General features: G+C 44.9%; 1 protein-coding gene across 1 annotated transcript in view; it reads left to right on the forward strand.

Moving 5' to 3' along the window:
- Window positions 1–2,571: 2,571 nt before the first annotated feature.
- VEGFC (vascular endothelial growth factor C) overlaps window positions 2,572–14,666 on the forward strand; it is a 98,644-nt gene continuing 86,549 nt past the window's right edge. Inside the window, exon 1 of the mRNA XM_059155878.1 lies at window positions 2,572–2,810. Within this exon, the coding sequence (XP_059011861.1) occupies window positions 2,661–2,810 (150 nt within the window). The 5' untranslated portion in view covers window positions 2,572–2,660. The remainder of the gene's footprint in view (window positions 2,811–14,666) is intronic.

Consider the following 14,666-nt stretch of genomic DNA (forward strand, 5'->3'; position numbering starts at 1 on the left):
ACAGCGAACACACTCCAACAGCCAAACCAGGCCGGTCTTCTGAGACTGCCGTCTTTTTTTTTTTTTTTTTCTCTCAAGTATACCTTTTGCCAGCGTTTCCTTTACTTAAAATAATAAGTGGTAAAATGATAACATTTTTGAGAGGAAAAAAAAAGCCTGTATGTGCTTACAGCTAAACAAAATCAGTGAACATGACGCCTTTTGATACATTTTGATTGATACATTTGATTGACAGTCTTCACTCTATGCCAGGCCCTAGGAGTGCTGCAAGTGCCTGAGATTCCCAGTGTGGTTGCCTATGGGGGTCCAAAGCACACATGTCACCCTGGGGCCAATTGAAGGAGTCTCTGATGGTGCCCTTGAGCACGTGTTTTTTTTGAAATTTCCCTTCGGTATTCTACGTGCAAAGCTGAGAATAGCTACAATAGCGAACAGTTCAAAAGAAGCTCCGACTTTGACTTCAGCCCTACTAGTCTGGCTTTGGCTCTTACCTTCTCACAGATCTCTATTGGTATCTGAGGACAAATATGGCAAACTGATGAAATATGAGTAGAAGGACAGCAAGAAGCATGACAGACCCAGAGGGCTAGCATCCCCCCAAACATCTCAGTATGCTGTGATCTTGGGCCGACTCACTGAGTGGACAGAACATAATAAAGAAAAAATTACAGAGCTCAAATCTTGGGCACAGTAAGCCAACTTGACAAATGCAGGGCAACGTACATGGGACTGAGCAGCAATACACACGATAAACTCTTGAGGCATTTAGCTCATTTTAAGCATAGCGTGAGTCAACACTCATTTGGCTGCCAGAAAAGAAACTCCATTCGAGGCTGTATCAACACATGCGCAACGGCTGGACGAGAAGACCCTTTCTACATGCTTGTAGAGCGCTTTCAGCTCTGAAGCTCATCCTGAGCGGTATCCTTTACCAAGAACATGGAAAATTATATTACAGTTGATGAGGGAATGTGGAGCGGTTGTTTTCCTAAAAAAAAAAAAGGATATTTATCTGGAAGGAAAGCTAGCATAGGGAGAACATGACAGATGTTTTCAAAATAGTCGAAGAACTCACATGTGGAAGTTAGATTAGATTTATTGTGTAAAGTCCAGAAGTCGAAAGCAATGGATACGTGGAAGGAAATGCTTTTTGGCAATGTTGATTTTCAAAAGGCAGAGGACTCCCTGTCCTGAAGACATTTGAGCCTTCTAGTATGTAATGGGGTGGGGGGTGTGGGTTCAGAACTTGGAGAGTTGAATCAGGTAACGAAGTCTCTTCTCTGTCCAAGACTTTTTGATCCGTGTATTTAAAAGTAGCTCGGGAAACCCAGCATCTGGGTCACCGGCGACTTGTCCAGTCAGCCCCGAAGAGGGAGACAGCCCATGCGATCGGCGCCACATCGTGACTTTCCAATGGGGGAAATGCAGTGACTTTTCTGCAGATGTCACTTTCCACGCTGTGAACAGCACACGTGTCTCTTGATCACTCCCTTTCTCCCTGAAACCCAACTTCCCTGCAGAAACTGACAGCGCGTGTCTTTCCTCTCCTTGAAGACTGAGGCTCTACGTTCCCCACCCGCCCAAAGTCCGGGATCCGAGGGGCTCCTCAGCACTCGCCCGATAGCCCGCCCTGCCCTCTGAGCTCTCCCGGGGTGCTCGGCGGCACACGAAGCGACCCAGAGGCAGGGAAAGAGGGGCCCGCGGCGGGGTCCCCGCCATTGCGAGGACTTGCCCTCGGACCTCCTGAAACTCCGGGACGGCTGGCGAACCTCGAGCGGGGGCGCCGGGGGCGAGGCGCGCCGGGCGCGGGGCCGGAGCCGGGCGGCGGCCGAGGACAAAGGGTCGGCCGGCCTTCCCCGGGACGCCGACCCAGGCGCGCTCCGCCCGGCCCCGCGCCGCCCGCCGGCCCCCGCCGAACTTGCCCCCCGCGCCGCGCTCCCGGGAGGGGGAGGGGAGAGGGGAGGGGACGCGGGGCGCCGGGGCGGAGGCGCGGGCCGCGGGGCGCGCGAGGAGCGCTTCCGAGGGAAAGTGAGAGGGGAGGGCGGCCGGGCTCGGCACGCTCCCTCCCTCGGCCGCTTTCTCTCACATAAGCGCAGGCAGAGGGCGCGTCAGCCATGCCCTGCCCCTGCGCCCGCCGCCGCCGCCGCTCGCCCCGCGCTCCGGAGCCGCCCGCGCCGCCGAGCTCCCCGGCCTGGCCGCGCGGCGCCCCGCCGCCCTCCTCCCGGCCGCCGCTCGCTGCACCGGGGAAGGGGAGGGGAGGGAGGAGGGGGCCGCGGGCTCGGGGGGGTCGGAGGGGCCGAGCAGCGCCGAGGGGGTCGGCTTTGCCCCCCTCGTGCCAGAAAGCGAAAACAGAAAGGCGAACCGAGGCGCCGTCCCCGCTCGCCCTCGCCCTCGCCTCACCTCGCCGGCCCCGAATGCGGGGAGCTCGGACGTCCGGTTTCCTGTGAGGCTTTTACCTGACCGCGCGCCCCTCCCCGGCACTGGCCGGGACCGCGCCGCGCCGCGTGGGGAGCGCCGAGCCGCGGACCGCTGCCGCCGCCTCCGGCCGCCCTCGGGGGTCGCCGGCGGCTCCGCGCGGAGGGAGCGCAGCGTCGCGGGGGCGCCGCGCCCCCCCCCCGCCCCCACCGCGGCCCGGCCGCCGCGCCCCGGGTCCTTCCACCATGCACTTGCTGGGCTTCTTCTCTCTGGCGTGTTCCCTGCTCGCCGCTGCGCTGCTCCCGGGTCCGCGCGACGCGCCCGCCGCCGCCGCCGCCGCCTTCGAATCGGGACTCGGCTTCTCCGACGCGGAGCCGGACGCGGACGAGGCCCAGGTAGGTGCGGGGCCGCGCGCGCCGGGGCCGGCCTGGGGGCGAGTGCGGGGGGCGCTGCGGTGTAGGGGGTCCCGGGGAGCCGGGAGCCGCGCCGAGCGTGGGGTGCTGTTCCACCTTCTGGGCGTTGCATCCAGACTTAACCGAGCTGCCCGCACGCTTCCTCGGAGAAAAGTTTTCTTCTCCTGGTTTTCTTGCAGTGGAGTTGTTGCTAAGTCGGGAAGCCAAGTCCGGAGAAAGCGGCGGCCGCAGAGGCGGCGGCTGGTGCAGATCGCAACCTGCCGGGAGCGGTCCCCGCGGTGCACCCGGCGGGCTGGAGCCCTCGCGGGGCGCGCGGCTCGGGGGAGCCCGGGTTCGTCCGGTCGGGACGGCTCGTCTCTTCCCGCATCAGATCAGTGGGCGCCCACGCAGCTCCGGGGGCTGGGGCGACCGGTCGGCCGAGGTTTGTTTTCCCGGAGCGTTGCTCTTACTCCGAGCACCGGGCGTTTTTAGGGAAAGTGTAAAAGGAATGTAGTCACCGGCTTGGGATCAAGACTTGAGATTCCCCTGGAGAAGCTGGGCAAAGGTGGGCTGCAGCACGATCGCTTGTAGACCACAGTCAGGCAAGACTTTACAGCTTCATAAGCTCTGCGTTTCTGAAATGCGCTAAAGTACTGAAAAGTAAGGTGGATAGTTTTATTAAGTAAAAGAGGGTTTAACCCTTTGCCAGAAAATGTTGCCACGGTACTTTTGAGATATTCTGATTTTCAAACAGGAGTGACTGTATTTGTGCCTGCTTGTGCTCTTCCAAAATGTGTACGTAAAACGTTCAGCTCTGTCATAAGGATGGATAGTGTGCTGAACGGAGTTTGGGAACTCCCGGAGAAGTTTTGTATTCCACAGACTGTGGAACGCCTCCTTTCAAAGGCCTGCAGAGCCCCTGACTGGGTCCAGAATGCAGTGCTTTATTTCACCCCTTGGCCAGGGGTGTGTGACTGTCAGCTGGGAGGTGACTTGATGAACATACGTTGAATGTGTAGGAATTGAACTGCCTCCACATTTATATTTTGAAATAACGTTTTACCATGCAGAAGACTAATTTAAAAAAAATCAAACTACCTTTAAACTTTAAATTTGGGGGACAAATTATTTTAAAAAAACAACAACAGAATTTGTAATTATATATGGGTCCAGGGAAAGAAAACCTTGGGAGGGAAAAAAAATGTCAAATTACAGAAGAGTGTATTATGTGATTTGTAAAATAATTTTCAACACAGATACTTAAGGTTGGTAGAACTATTATCATGAGAATGTCTCCCTGTGTTTAAATGCCTTGAAAAACGTAACATTAGACCCACTTACACTTCCTGTAATTTGAATGCCTTGGGGTTCATGATATCTGTTCACTTTCTGTCTCTGCAAAGTCAAATTATTAAAAGTATGACTTAGTAAGGCAACACTCAGGTGGCTGGTGAAAGAGATCAGGGAACCTCTTGAGAGCAGGTTATTACCTGTGTTAACTTACTTGAGTTTGCAGGAGGAAAGGGTGAAGAAGGAAGTAAAATGAGAAGTCTTTCCTGATAAGCCAAAAGCCTGTGTGGGAGTCACTCACTGCTGGGCCAATCTTGAAGGACTGGGCCCATGTATGCACATGCATGTTTATTTTGTGTGGGTGTGCGTTTGGAGGTTAAAGTTATTTTTCATCTTCAAAATATCTTCTTCGGTGATGTAATCAAATCTTTCTTTGGCTGTAAAAATCTTCACGTGCTTTTATTTGCTTTTCGTATTTAGCCATCTTTTATATCCTGTATGGTGAATGTGAGTTGATATTCTGTATGTGACAGGGACTCTCTTCCACTTGAAACATCATTTTAAGTCTCTGAGTTCTGCAGCCCCTAAGACAGTATATTATTTCTGCACCAAAATGTTCCTCATTGGTTGAGTGGAAGCTTGACGGGGCAAGCGTCATTAATGCCTTTCGTGAAGTTGCTGGTTCCTTGCCATGAGATTCCCAAGAGACATGGTCCAGAGACTCCATGTCTCTCCCTAGTGGCCTAAACAAGTGGCTCATGAGGAGGTAAAGCTGGGAGAGGAACTGATTGTTAACGTCCTATGTGGTACAGAAACCCGACCCCAAGAAGAGATTTCAGAAGGTAGATAAGAGACACTAAATATACAAAATCTTCGATAAATGCAGTTTGGGTAATTGACACTTAGGAAGTATTTTTATAGTGTTTTAAAAAAAATACAGAACAGCTCACAAACTATAAACCGAGCTTAGCCATCAAGTCTTTCACCACACTTCCCCCAAACCCGTACAAAAAATGGGAGGTAAAATCGCAGACGTGAACAAGCATGTACAAACATATATATCATATACATCCAAGCGCATATGAATAAGACTCCCTTGTCCCTTGACTTATATTTTTATTTATCAGGTTCCTCTTTTCCTGGTTATGTGATTTAGTAACAGATCCCAGAATGTTTCCCCGAAGGATATTAGTACAAGCAAGCCAACATGAGAAAAGTATGGCAGGCAAAGTACTGCCTATTATATAATTAAAATTATATAATTAAAGTATTATAACATTATAATATTATATATTATATAATTAAAATTAAGAGGAACTATTTAAAATTATCGTCTAACTCAAAAACCTGCAAAACCTGGCAAGAGCACTAGATTGCTAAATACAATTGCTAGATTTGCCAACATGAGATTGTGTAGCATTCACTCTGATTGGTTGGAGTTGAGGAGTTTTTATTTTAAAAGAAAAAAAAATTATTTATCATGAAAAAAGAATTACAAGTACTATACTTTTATTCCAAAAAGGGGTTAGCAGGGAGTATAAATACTTAGGTCTTTATATATTTTAGAGCAATGAATTCAAGGAGAACATGTCTTATGTTGCACATGCCTGTGTTAAAGATCAAAATCCACAAAAGAAGGCTTAAAGGTTTATAATGTCTCAATTAAGGGAATAATCTAGATAAAGTATGATTGAATAAGCAAATATAACTTATTTTGTTTTACATAAATAACTTTAAATAACCCTACTTTACAATTTAAATGCAAAAAAAAGATTATTTTAATCTTAACACTAATTGCTTTAATGAGAATAGCTGTTTTAAATTAAAATAGTAAAAGAACTTATGGTTTATGCTTACTATCACAAAAAACTTCCTAATAATGGTAACCAGTTTACAACATGCCAGATTTTCTTTCTCCACTGTTTATAATTCTCCATACTTTTGTACTTGTTTTGTGTTTACTGTTTCAAATTAATCAGTGATGATGTTTTTCAACAAAAAATGTGTGGGTTAACTATATTAGAATTCCCTAGAGGTCTTTAAATTTTTTCCCCTTGCCTGAGACCAACCAAATCTCTAGGTTTGGCCCTTGGAATATACATTTATACTAACATCCTAAGTCATTCTCATGCATAATGACAGTTTTAGAATCACTGAACTACGGTATGTAACAATGACTAATTTCATGGGTTTTGCCATCTTCTTTATGTAACTGTTGAGTTTGCAGGGTAATCTGTTAGGCAGGGGGTATCTTAAAAGACGTAAGCCATTTTTCCTCTTTTCGGGGAGCATACAGCTCAGATAGAAAAAATAAAGACTTAAGCACAAAAAATACTGTGAGGTATTGAAGGAATAGTCCCAGAGCATCGTCTGTGTCCTGAAGTTTGCACAAGAGAGTCATCCACGTGGCCTGGAGTGCCTTGGCAAGAGGCAGAACTTGGGCTGTAACTTGGGTGAGAATTTCCAGCACATGACTAGACTATATCAAGCATGGGGATCCCATTTGGGTCATGGATGGGGTGAGAAGGTGAGAAGGCAAGGGGTTATATAGAATAACAGTGAAGAATCTTAACTATGAGTAAGTTTTTAGAAATGGTTGTGGTCACGTCACGAATGACCTAAGACACTTGAAGGTGAATTATGGAGGGTGATTCATGCTCTGAGCACCTGAAAGACACAGGTAATAAGAGAAGTTTTGAAATCATTCTGGGACTGATTACAAGTCATAAAGACTTGCTGGGGACATGGTCTAGTGAAGAAGCAACAACAGTATTCTAGAAGGGAAGTGATATGTAGAGCAGAGTTGAGGCAGCAGGAGCAGAAGTCAAAGCTGTCACAGAGAAAGAACCCATGGATTTGTGGACTCATTCACAAGAAAGATGAGGGAGTAGAAGAAACGAACCTTGGCATCAATACTTTAATCGTAGGGCAGCGTGGGTCCTTGCAGGTTTGGGGCACTGCGGAGAAGAGCAGAGACCGGTTTTCAGGGATCCATGATGGCTGACGACAGCATGATTCTGTAAATCGCTTAAGATTTTACTAGTCTAAAAACTCTTCGGAGAAGCAAAATAAGCTTTACAAATTAACATCCCATTGGAGGAAAATCGTTGCCTTGGATCATCAGGACTTAAACTATGTAATATCCTTAAAGTATGTGAGCATTTGACAAGTACTATTACAATCCTGAAAGGAAAATTAACAGTCTGCATATCCTACCGCTCTGCATTGAAAATGGAGAGGTAAATTTTACTCCACTGAATTATTAGGCTCTAAGCGCAACTATAATACATAGTCATTGACTTGTGGCCTTCTCTGTGCTTCGTGTCGCAGGACCCGTGACATTTCTCGGATGTTCTGCAGATGTCCGTACTCTCTGGCAGCAGTCTTTAGAAAGGGGTTCAATAGTAGGGAAATATGAAATGTCTGTGAAAGTGGAAACCCATGAACTTTCTTGTCTTCACTTCAGTCCACATCGATTTATGTCGGAGGCCCAGAGTCTCACTCCCTAAGAGCCCCTTTCTGAGGAGGGCAAAGGATGACATAATGGAAGGACTGAGGTTTTGTCCCCTTTCCCAAGCATCTACGCTTCAGTGGCACGTCTACAGTTTTTACGATTATGAATTGCCTTAGAGTGTACGATTAAGTGTTTTGTCTGGTTACCTATGGTTTGGGACATAAAAGAGCTCAATTCCTCTTTGGTTTGGGTTTCACTTCTTGGAATTTGTTCTTCTGAATTCAGGACACCTGATGAACAGTCATTTGTTCAAGAATTGATTATCATCAACTTTGCTTTGTAGGAAGCACTTCTTGGTATCAGTCGCACAGCTTTAGGGCTGGTGGGTCTCTTTTCTTGGCTGTCCAAGTTGACCTGAGACAGTGGAAGGTGGTGGACTGGGGACACTGCTTTCTGCCCTTTTGGGTCAACGGCTCTTGAGGTGAAGGTCTTGGCCTTCTGACCAACCTGGCAGCAACCAGGAGTTCTGTCTCACAGCTCTTTCTAGGATGTTTGGGGACTCAGAGGCTGGTGGGAGAGCACAGAAGGTTGCTGTGCCCCCTGGCACTGGTGTTTTTGGCAGCTATCGGGGTACTTACAGGTTCAGATCACTCCCTGGGGACCGTGCAGACATCTGTATATTGAGTAGGCATTCACATGATCTTTAGGTCTTCTCGGTAACATCCTCAGCATCTCTGTGTGCCCTGCACTGTGCCAAGAGCTGTTCAAGTTCAGTCTGTTTTTCATTACGTCTTTCTGAGATGGATGTTATCTTATTTCATTAAAGATAATAAGCCCAAGACTCGAACGACTTAGCCGGGAGCGAGGATAGGGCTTTCTTGCTTTAGTTTCTCTTTTTAAAAAAAGCTTTTGCAGCACTTATTTTAGAAAAGTGTGACCATGGGTTTGGGCCTTCCAGATCTGTGAAAGGCCCATGACCATAGATAGTCTTTTCTTCCTGCAAGTGGTAGCAGTGCACAAGAAGGCAGAGAGAAGAGGGACTCTGCACATGGGGCCTAATCCGGTTACATTTATTTGAGTCCCGGTTCCCTTACAATTGGACAACTCTGAAATAAACTTGTACTTTCCTCCAAGCCTTACCATATGGTGCCCCCTCCAATGAAAAGGTGGTCATACATGACCTGAGTCCCTAGCAGCCTTGCAAGAATGCGTGCATAACAAGAATTCTAACCAGAATTCCTATCACACAGTTTTTCTAAGTTGCACTAATACAACTTCGGTGGAAAGATTATGGTTTTACCTATGCCCAGTGACCTTTCAGGAATAACTGGGTTTGGAAAGAACGAACTGTGGTTGGTAGAAGCATTCAGGTCCTTGGGCTCCCAGGCATGCGTTGTTGCATCTTGTACCAGCTACATTATTTCCGGTCGGTGGTCATTCTGTAACTACTCCCTAGTCCTACAGTTGTTGCAGAAGGCACATTTGTGAGTTCAGCTCTGTATAAATTGTGAATTAAGGTATCATTGATTTTTCACATTAGAAAAAGACTTGATAGTTCATTGAATGATGATAGTTCATTGAACTTACAATGTCATTCAAAAATTTACAGTAAATATTATAAATTAGTCAGTTTAATTGTTTCTTCTGAAATTCCCTCATGTAAATTATTCAGATCATTAGTCAACTCACTCTTTTTCAGAGTTTGTAGTTTAACTGTAAGAGAAAGAAGACTTTGTCTTTATTACTGGGCATCCATCATGAAGTCAATCAAATGGATGCCTTGAGATGCCTATCACTGGTACATTCTTGCTGTGTCCTGGTACTGATCCTGCACCAGTGGCTTTCAACTGTGAGGGGGCATTGGTGCAGTTCTGAAATCCAAGAGCTCATTTTCATAAATTACTTGGTGCTGTAACCCCGATCTGCTCTAACAAAAGGTTCTTTATAGTATTTATCATCTAAATTTGCATATTTCTAATTTCATTAAAGACATAGTAATGTATTTACTGATGAGATCAGCCTTGCCAGGAGTTGGTTGTATGTTGGTTACGTATAAAATGTATATGCGGGCACTGAGTTTCCTGAAGGATTCTGTGATCTGAAGTTAGCGCGGCCCCCAGGGCGGGGGTATAGGTTTGGATAGAAGAGCAGTTCTTTCCCAAAGGCTTCCCCCACTCCCCTGATCATCTCATTGACCACCCGGAGGGGAAACTGAGGGACTCAGGAAGGATGCCATGGTGATAGGCTAACTCCACATGAGATTTGTGGATTTCTGACTCCAAATTCTCCTACTCGAATCTATGACAGTTCAGGAGCATTTTAATGAATTCTCACCCACAGCAGCTTTGACCCTAAGCAGGAAATGACAATGCGGTGAGTGAGGCATACAGTGCGGGACAATTCCTGTCTGTAACAAGCATGTGATCCTTCGTGAGGAACGAGAAGCTTACTCACTTAAAATACCAAAAATGGGCTACACCGTAAATGCAGACAGTGTCAGAGCTGTTGTAAGCAAGTCTCCTGATTTACCAGAAATTGTTGGGGAAGCCCCTGGCGGCTGCATGGACAAGCATGGAAAGGCTGGACTGGCGTTCTGGCAGCGGCAGAAAACAAGTGGATGCTGGTTACAGAAACAAAGGAGGGGGCATCTGGGGTATCGAGAGCAAAGCAGAGAGGCAGGAAGGCCAGTGCTGTCAAGAGGGGTTTGGGGAGGTGAGCGGGGAGTGGACCGCTTTGGCTGAGGAGTCCAGAGCTGTAAGGGAAACCAAGGGGAATCTTGTAGAAGGTGTAAGAAACCAAGGAGCAGGACCTAACTTTGGAACTTGGCTGAAAGCAGTAGACCACTGCAGATTCTCGTGTGATAGGCTGAAATGGTGTCTTAAGGAGCTTAATTGGGTATCATTGTGCAGAAGTGTCTAAAAAAGAGAAGTGGAAGCTGGCCACAAGCTTCCCCGGAGCCATTTTCAACTGCAGCCTTCCTTGAAGCCTCTGTCACTGCCTAGCTCTTTTCATTCCATGGGCCACCCATAGACGGCATCTGAGCTCCAGTATATGCTCCTGGTTATGTCTGATGGATAGTGAAGACCACTGCGGACTTATGTAAGCACCCATCACTGCACTATCTGGAAACATTTGTAAAATATATTAATAACAGACATTTTTTCTATTATGGCTCACATTCCAAACAGAGCAAGCAGTGTAAACAGTGGTCATGATTAGTTACACACACACACACACACACACACACACACACATTCTGCCCCCCTTTCTCTGCTCCCCCCCCAAACTTAGTCACACTTCAGACTGCCAGCCGTGGCTTATGTATTCTTTCTCACCTAGCTAATTATTTTTGGACATCCACTGAAAGAGAATAAAAAAATAAGTCAGAATATATGATATTATATTCCCTATAGCCTATACACTGATTTGGAGTTCAGCTAGCAATTAAAGAGCTAGAAAGTGAGGGTGGGAGAGAGATTGATAACCTTGAGATGTCCTAGCAGTCTAGCAGTTCCCTTTTATTTTATTTATTTTTTTTTTTTTTAAAGAAGCCTCTATCCCCAGTGTGGGGCTTGAACTCAAGACCCTGAGATCAAGAATCACATGCTCCATCAACTGAGCCAGCCAGGCACCCCAGCAATTCTTTTTTTAAAAATCTGCTTGCAAATATTCCTACCAACAGTAAGACTAGGCAAGGGAGAAGCAGAAATGAGGTATCAAATTCTGTAAATTTTTGTTAAATAGATAGGTTTCATCATCAAAAAAAATCACAGACCTAAGTACTGTGGTCCTAGACATTTGAAGTAACTGTGATAGTCTTCAGAGTGATTCTCCAGCACCTTCTACCTAATTTATTACATTTGTACTATAAGCTTACTGACAATTTTCCTGATTTCCTAAATATGGAAAGGGGAGGTAATATTGATATTTGATTTGGAGAAAGTTGGGGAAAATCCACGGTGTTAAATCCCTCAGTGTATGGAGGCTACGTGTTGTAGATTGACTTAGAATGTGTTTCCACATCTCCCGTGTGCCTGGGTTTGTGTCTTTCCGTGAGTGTGACAGCTCTGGTAGGTGGTGATGGTCATCCCCTGAAGTGCCCTGTACTTAAGTCATAGCTGAAAAGGATTCTGGTCCACACAGGAGTGTTATAATGCCATATAATTTCATATGACCTCATCCTGAATACTTCAAAGCTTTAATGCTTTATGTTTTTTTTAAGGTTTTCTTCATGTACTTAAGAGAGAAAAATCGAGAGAGAGAGCGTGAGTGAGCATGAGCCTGGGGAGAGGGAGAAGCAGACCCCCCGCTGAGCAGGGGACCCAGAGTCCCCGATACAGGGCTCCATCCCAGGACCGCAGGATCATGAGCTGAGCTGAAGGCAGACGCTTGACAGACTGAGCCACCCAGGCGCCCCAAAGCTTACATACTCTAAAATTTACATCTCTATTAAAGAAACAGACTGATGTTGCTACTTCAGTGTGTAAACCTCTCAAGTCTGTATATTATTAATTGGCATAAGAGAAATAAAAATATACATTCTAAATTTACAGGGAAACCATTCCAGAAGATCTAAAATATTAAAAATACCATTTCAACAAAGAAAATATAATGGTAGAATGTTAAACACAAGAGGTAAACTTATGTAGATTTGTTTAGAAAAACGTAATGTTCCTGCTTCTTTGGGGCATTCTTCCAGAATGGGAACCAACAAAGTCTGTGCCATCGTTGAGATGAATCATGGAGTAGATACTTTACTTCTTGGGCATGTCTGATTTACTTGAGTGCCCTCGTGTGTCATAGGAGTTGATTTTGTTTGACGGTTCTGTTTACTGGTTCACCAGACGGTCAGTAAACACTGTGACTTTCTTGGTGCAGAAACTGAATGGTGACGGGAGTGGGCAGTGTAGGAGGTGGCGAGCAGACAAGGAAGAGGAAATTCAAAATGAGTGGTATAGACAGATTCTGGCTCTTCAAGAGCTAACAATATGTTATTTCTTCAATAACATCTCGAAAGTTTACATCCTTAGGTTCAAATACAGATGTTAGTCGAAGTATTTTAGGAACTTTTGATCAGAAACCATAGTTCTAAACTGAAAATGCATTTCTGACTCAATCTAGACCAAAAGATAAGGCAGACACTAGATTTTCAGCCTATTTGTAAATGAATAAAGAATTAGATAATACATCATCTATACAAATCCATACATATCCATGTGGATTATCTATACAAATCTATCTGCAGATACTGCTGTCATCTTGTTTTAAACTAATTTTCCGTATCTTTATTATAGGACTAGAACTGTATGCCATGATATGAAATGCACTTTATATTTTAAGTTCCACTCCACTTTCAAATTTAAAGTGTAATGTCATTTTCGCTTCACAGTCATTTTTATTCTCATGCTAGGTTTTTTTTTTTTTTTTTTTTTTTTTTTTTTCTGTTAAAAGTACCATACTTGTGTTTTTTGGTCAGAAACAAGATTAAAATAACATCGCATATTTAATATTCCTTTCTGTGTGGAGGAAACATTCGTGAAATTAATAAGACTTCCGATGTGAAGTACTTGAAATAGATGAAAAGTTTCTAAAAGGAAAGAACACGTTTGACATTGTGGTTGTTCTGGAAGCTTCTCACATATATGAATGGGTGCCCCTGGGAGAAGGGCCACACTCCTGGGAACTGGCCGGGAGTGGGGGAGGCTGACTGCTTATCCCTTTCTCAGCCATCTAGTGTTCAAAGGTTTAATGCCTTTTTTTTTCTGATGGCACAAATAATTATCTTACTAAGAGATGTGTTGGTAAGAGCCCTATAAGCTTTCCTCAAGATAATAGTTCATTTTCTTCTCTTTACGTTGTTGCACGGCGTCTTTTCTTCTGATGCCCCCTTCCCTCCCCTCAAAACCAATTGGGGATAAACTTGACAAACAGGAAAATGGCCGTGATTCCCTCTAACCCAAGCGACCACACAGCTGCCTTTAATCTTTGAGTGGAATTCCTATAATCTGGAAAGGGCGACTGTTACTTCCTCTCACTCAGATTCCTTGGAAGTAGCCGGTTAATCTCCAATACCAGACATGAGGCCATCCTAAACCACCGTGGTTTACTTTACTACAGTATCCTTGCCTGCGTGGAATATTTTTAATTCTTTCTTTTTGTTTGCATCTGTTGTGTGTATTTAGTTATTTTGCCCATCTTAATGCCCTCTTCTGAGTCTATGTTTTGAAACATGGAATACTGATTTAGATCCGTGTTTGCTTATGGGTCATGACACTTACGACTTCCCTAAAAAACAAACTAATCCTTTTGTCTCAGAGCCACATTTAAATTTGGGGACAATCGTGAATCATTGTTTGTTCTCTTTGAATCCTAGGGCTTTAAAAAAAAAAAAAAATTGGTGGCCATCCATGCCGAATTAGAGTTTTACTAAGGCCAGAATTACTCATGAGTCATGACCATCACACTTAAAATTGGGTAATTTGAAGCTGCTTTAGATACACAGATTAAGCAAATAATGATGTTATACCATTTTGTGCAAATTATTTTTTTCCTCCTAGACATTCATAGCAGCAGAGCGTGCTCTTTTGGAGACCCATTCTGTTTTACTTTAGAAAAACGCACCCATGTGTCATGGCCCCAGGAGCACAACATAATTCTATTACCGTACTGTAGCATATGGAGACACCTACCCTAGTGAAGGAGAGATGAAAATATTTAAAATCAGTGTTAACTTTCTCTGCCATGCTTATTTGACCATGTAAGCCCTTCTGCATTCTTGAATTGGGGGTGATGTTAGTGTGACTGCCTCAAGCTTCCTCTAGCAGAAAATATCTAAACTTTTGCCTTCATATGCCAAGTTTTTTCTTTTTTTAACTTGATTTTAACTTTATTACACCTCTGTAAAGTGTCTGCAGTATGGCAGGAAAGAGAACAAGCATGCCTGATTTGCCTTCACTAAAGCTCTGCCCCTCTCAGGGCTAACTGTGGGTTTTCTCCCCACCAGGGTTGTTGCAGACCAATATAAATTTGACTTTCTGCCCCAAAATTAAAGTGATTAACTTAAACACTAAAATATTTATGTACGAGATTAAATCTGTGATATTCAGACGAACTGT

Source organism: Mustela lutreola, chromosome 18 (genome assembly GCF_030435805.1).
Source record: "Mustela lutreola isolate mMusLut2 chromosome 18, mMusLut2.pri, whole genome shotgun sequence".
Taxonomy (NCBI): Eukaryota; Metazoa; Chordata; class Mammalia; order Carnivora; family Mustelidae; genus Mustela; species Mustela lutreola.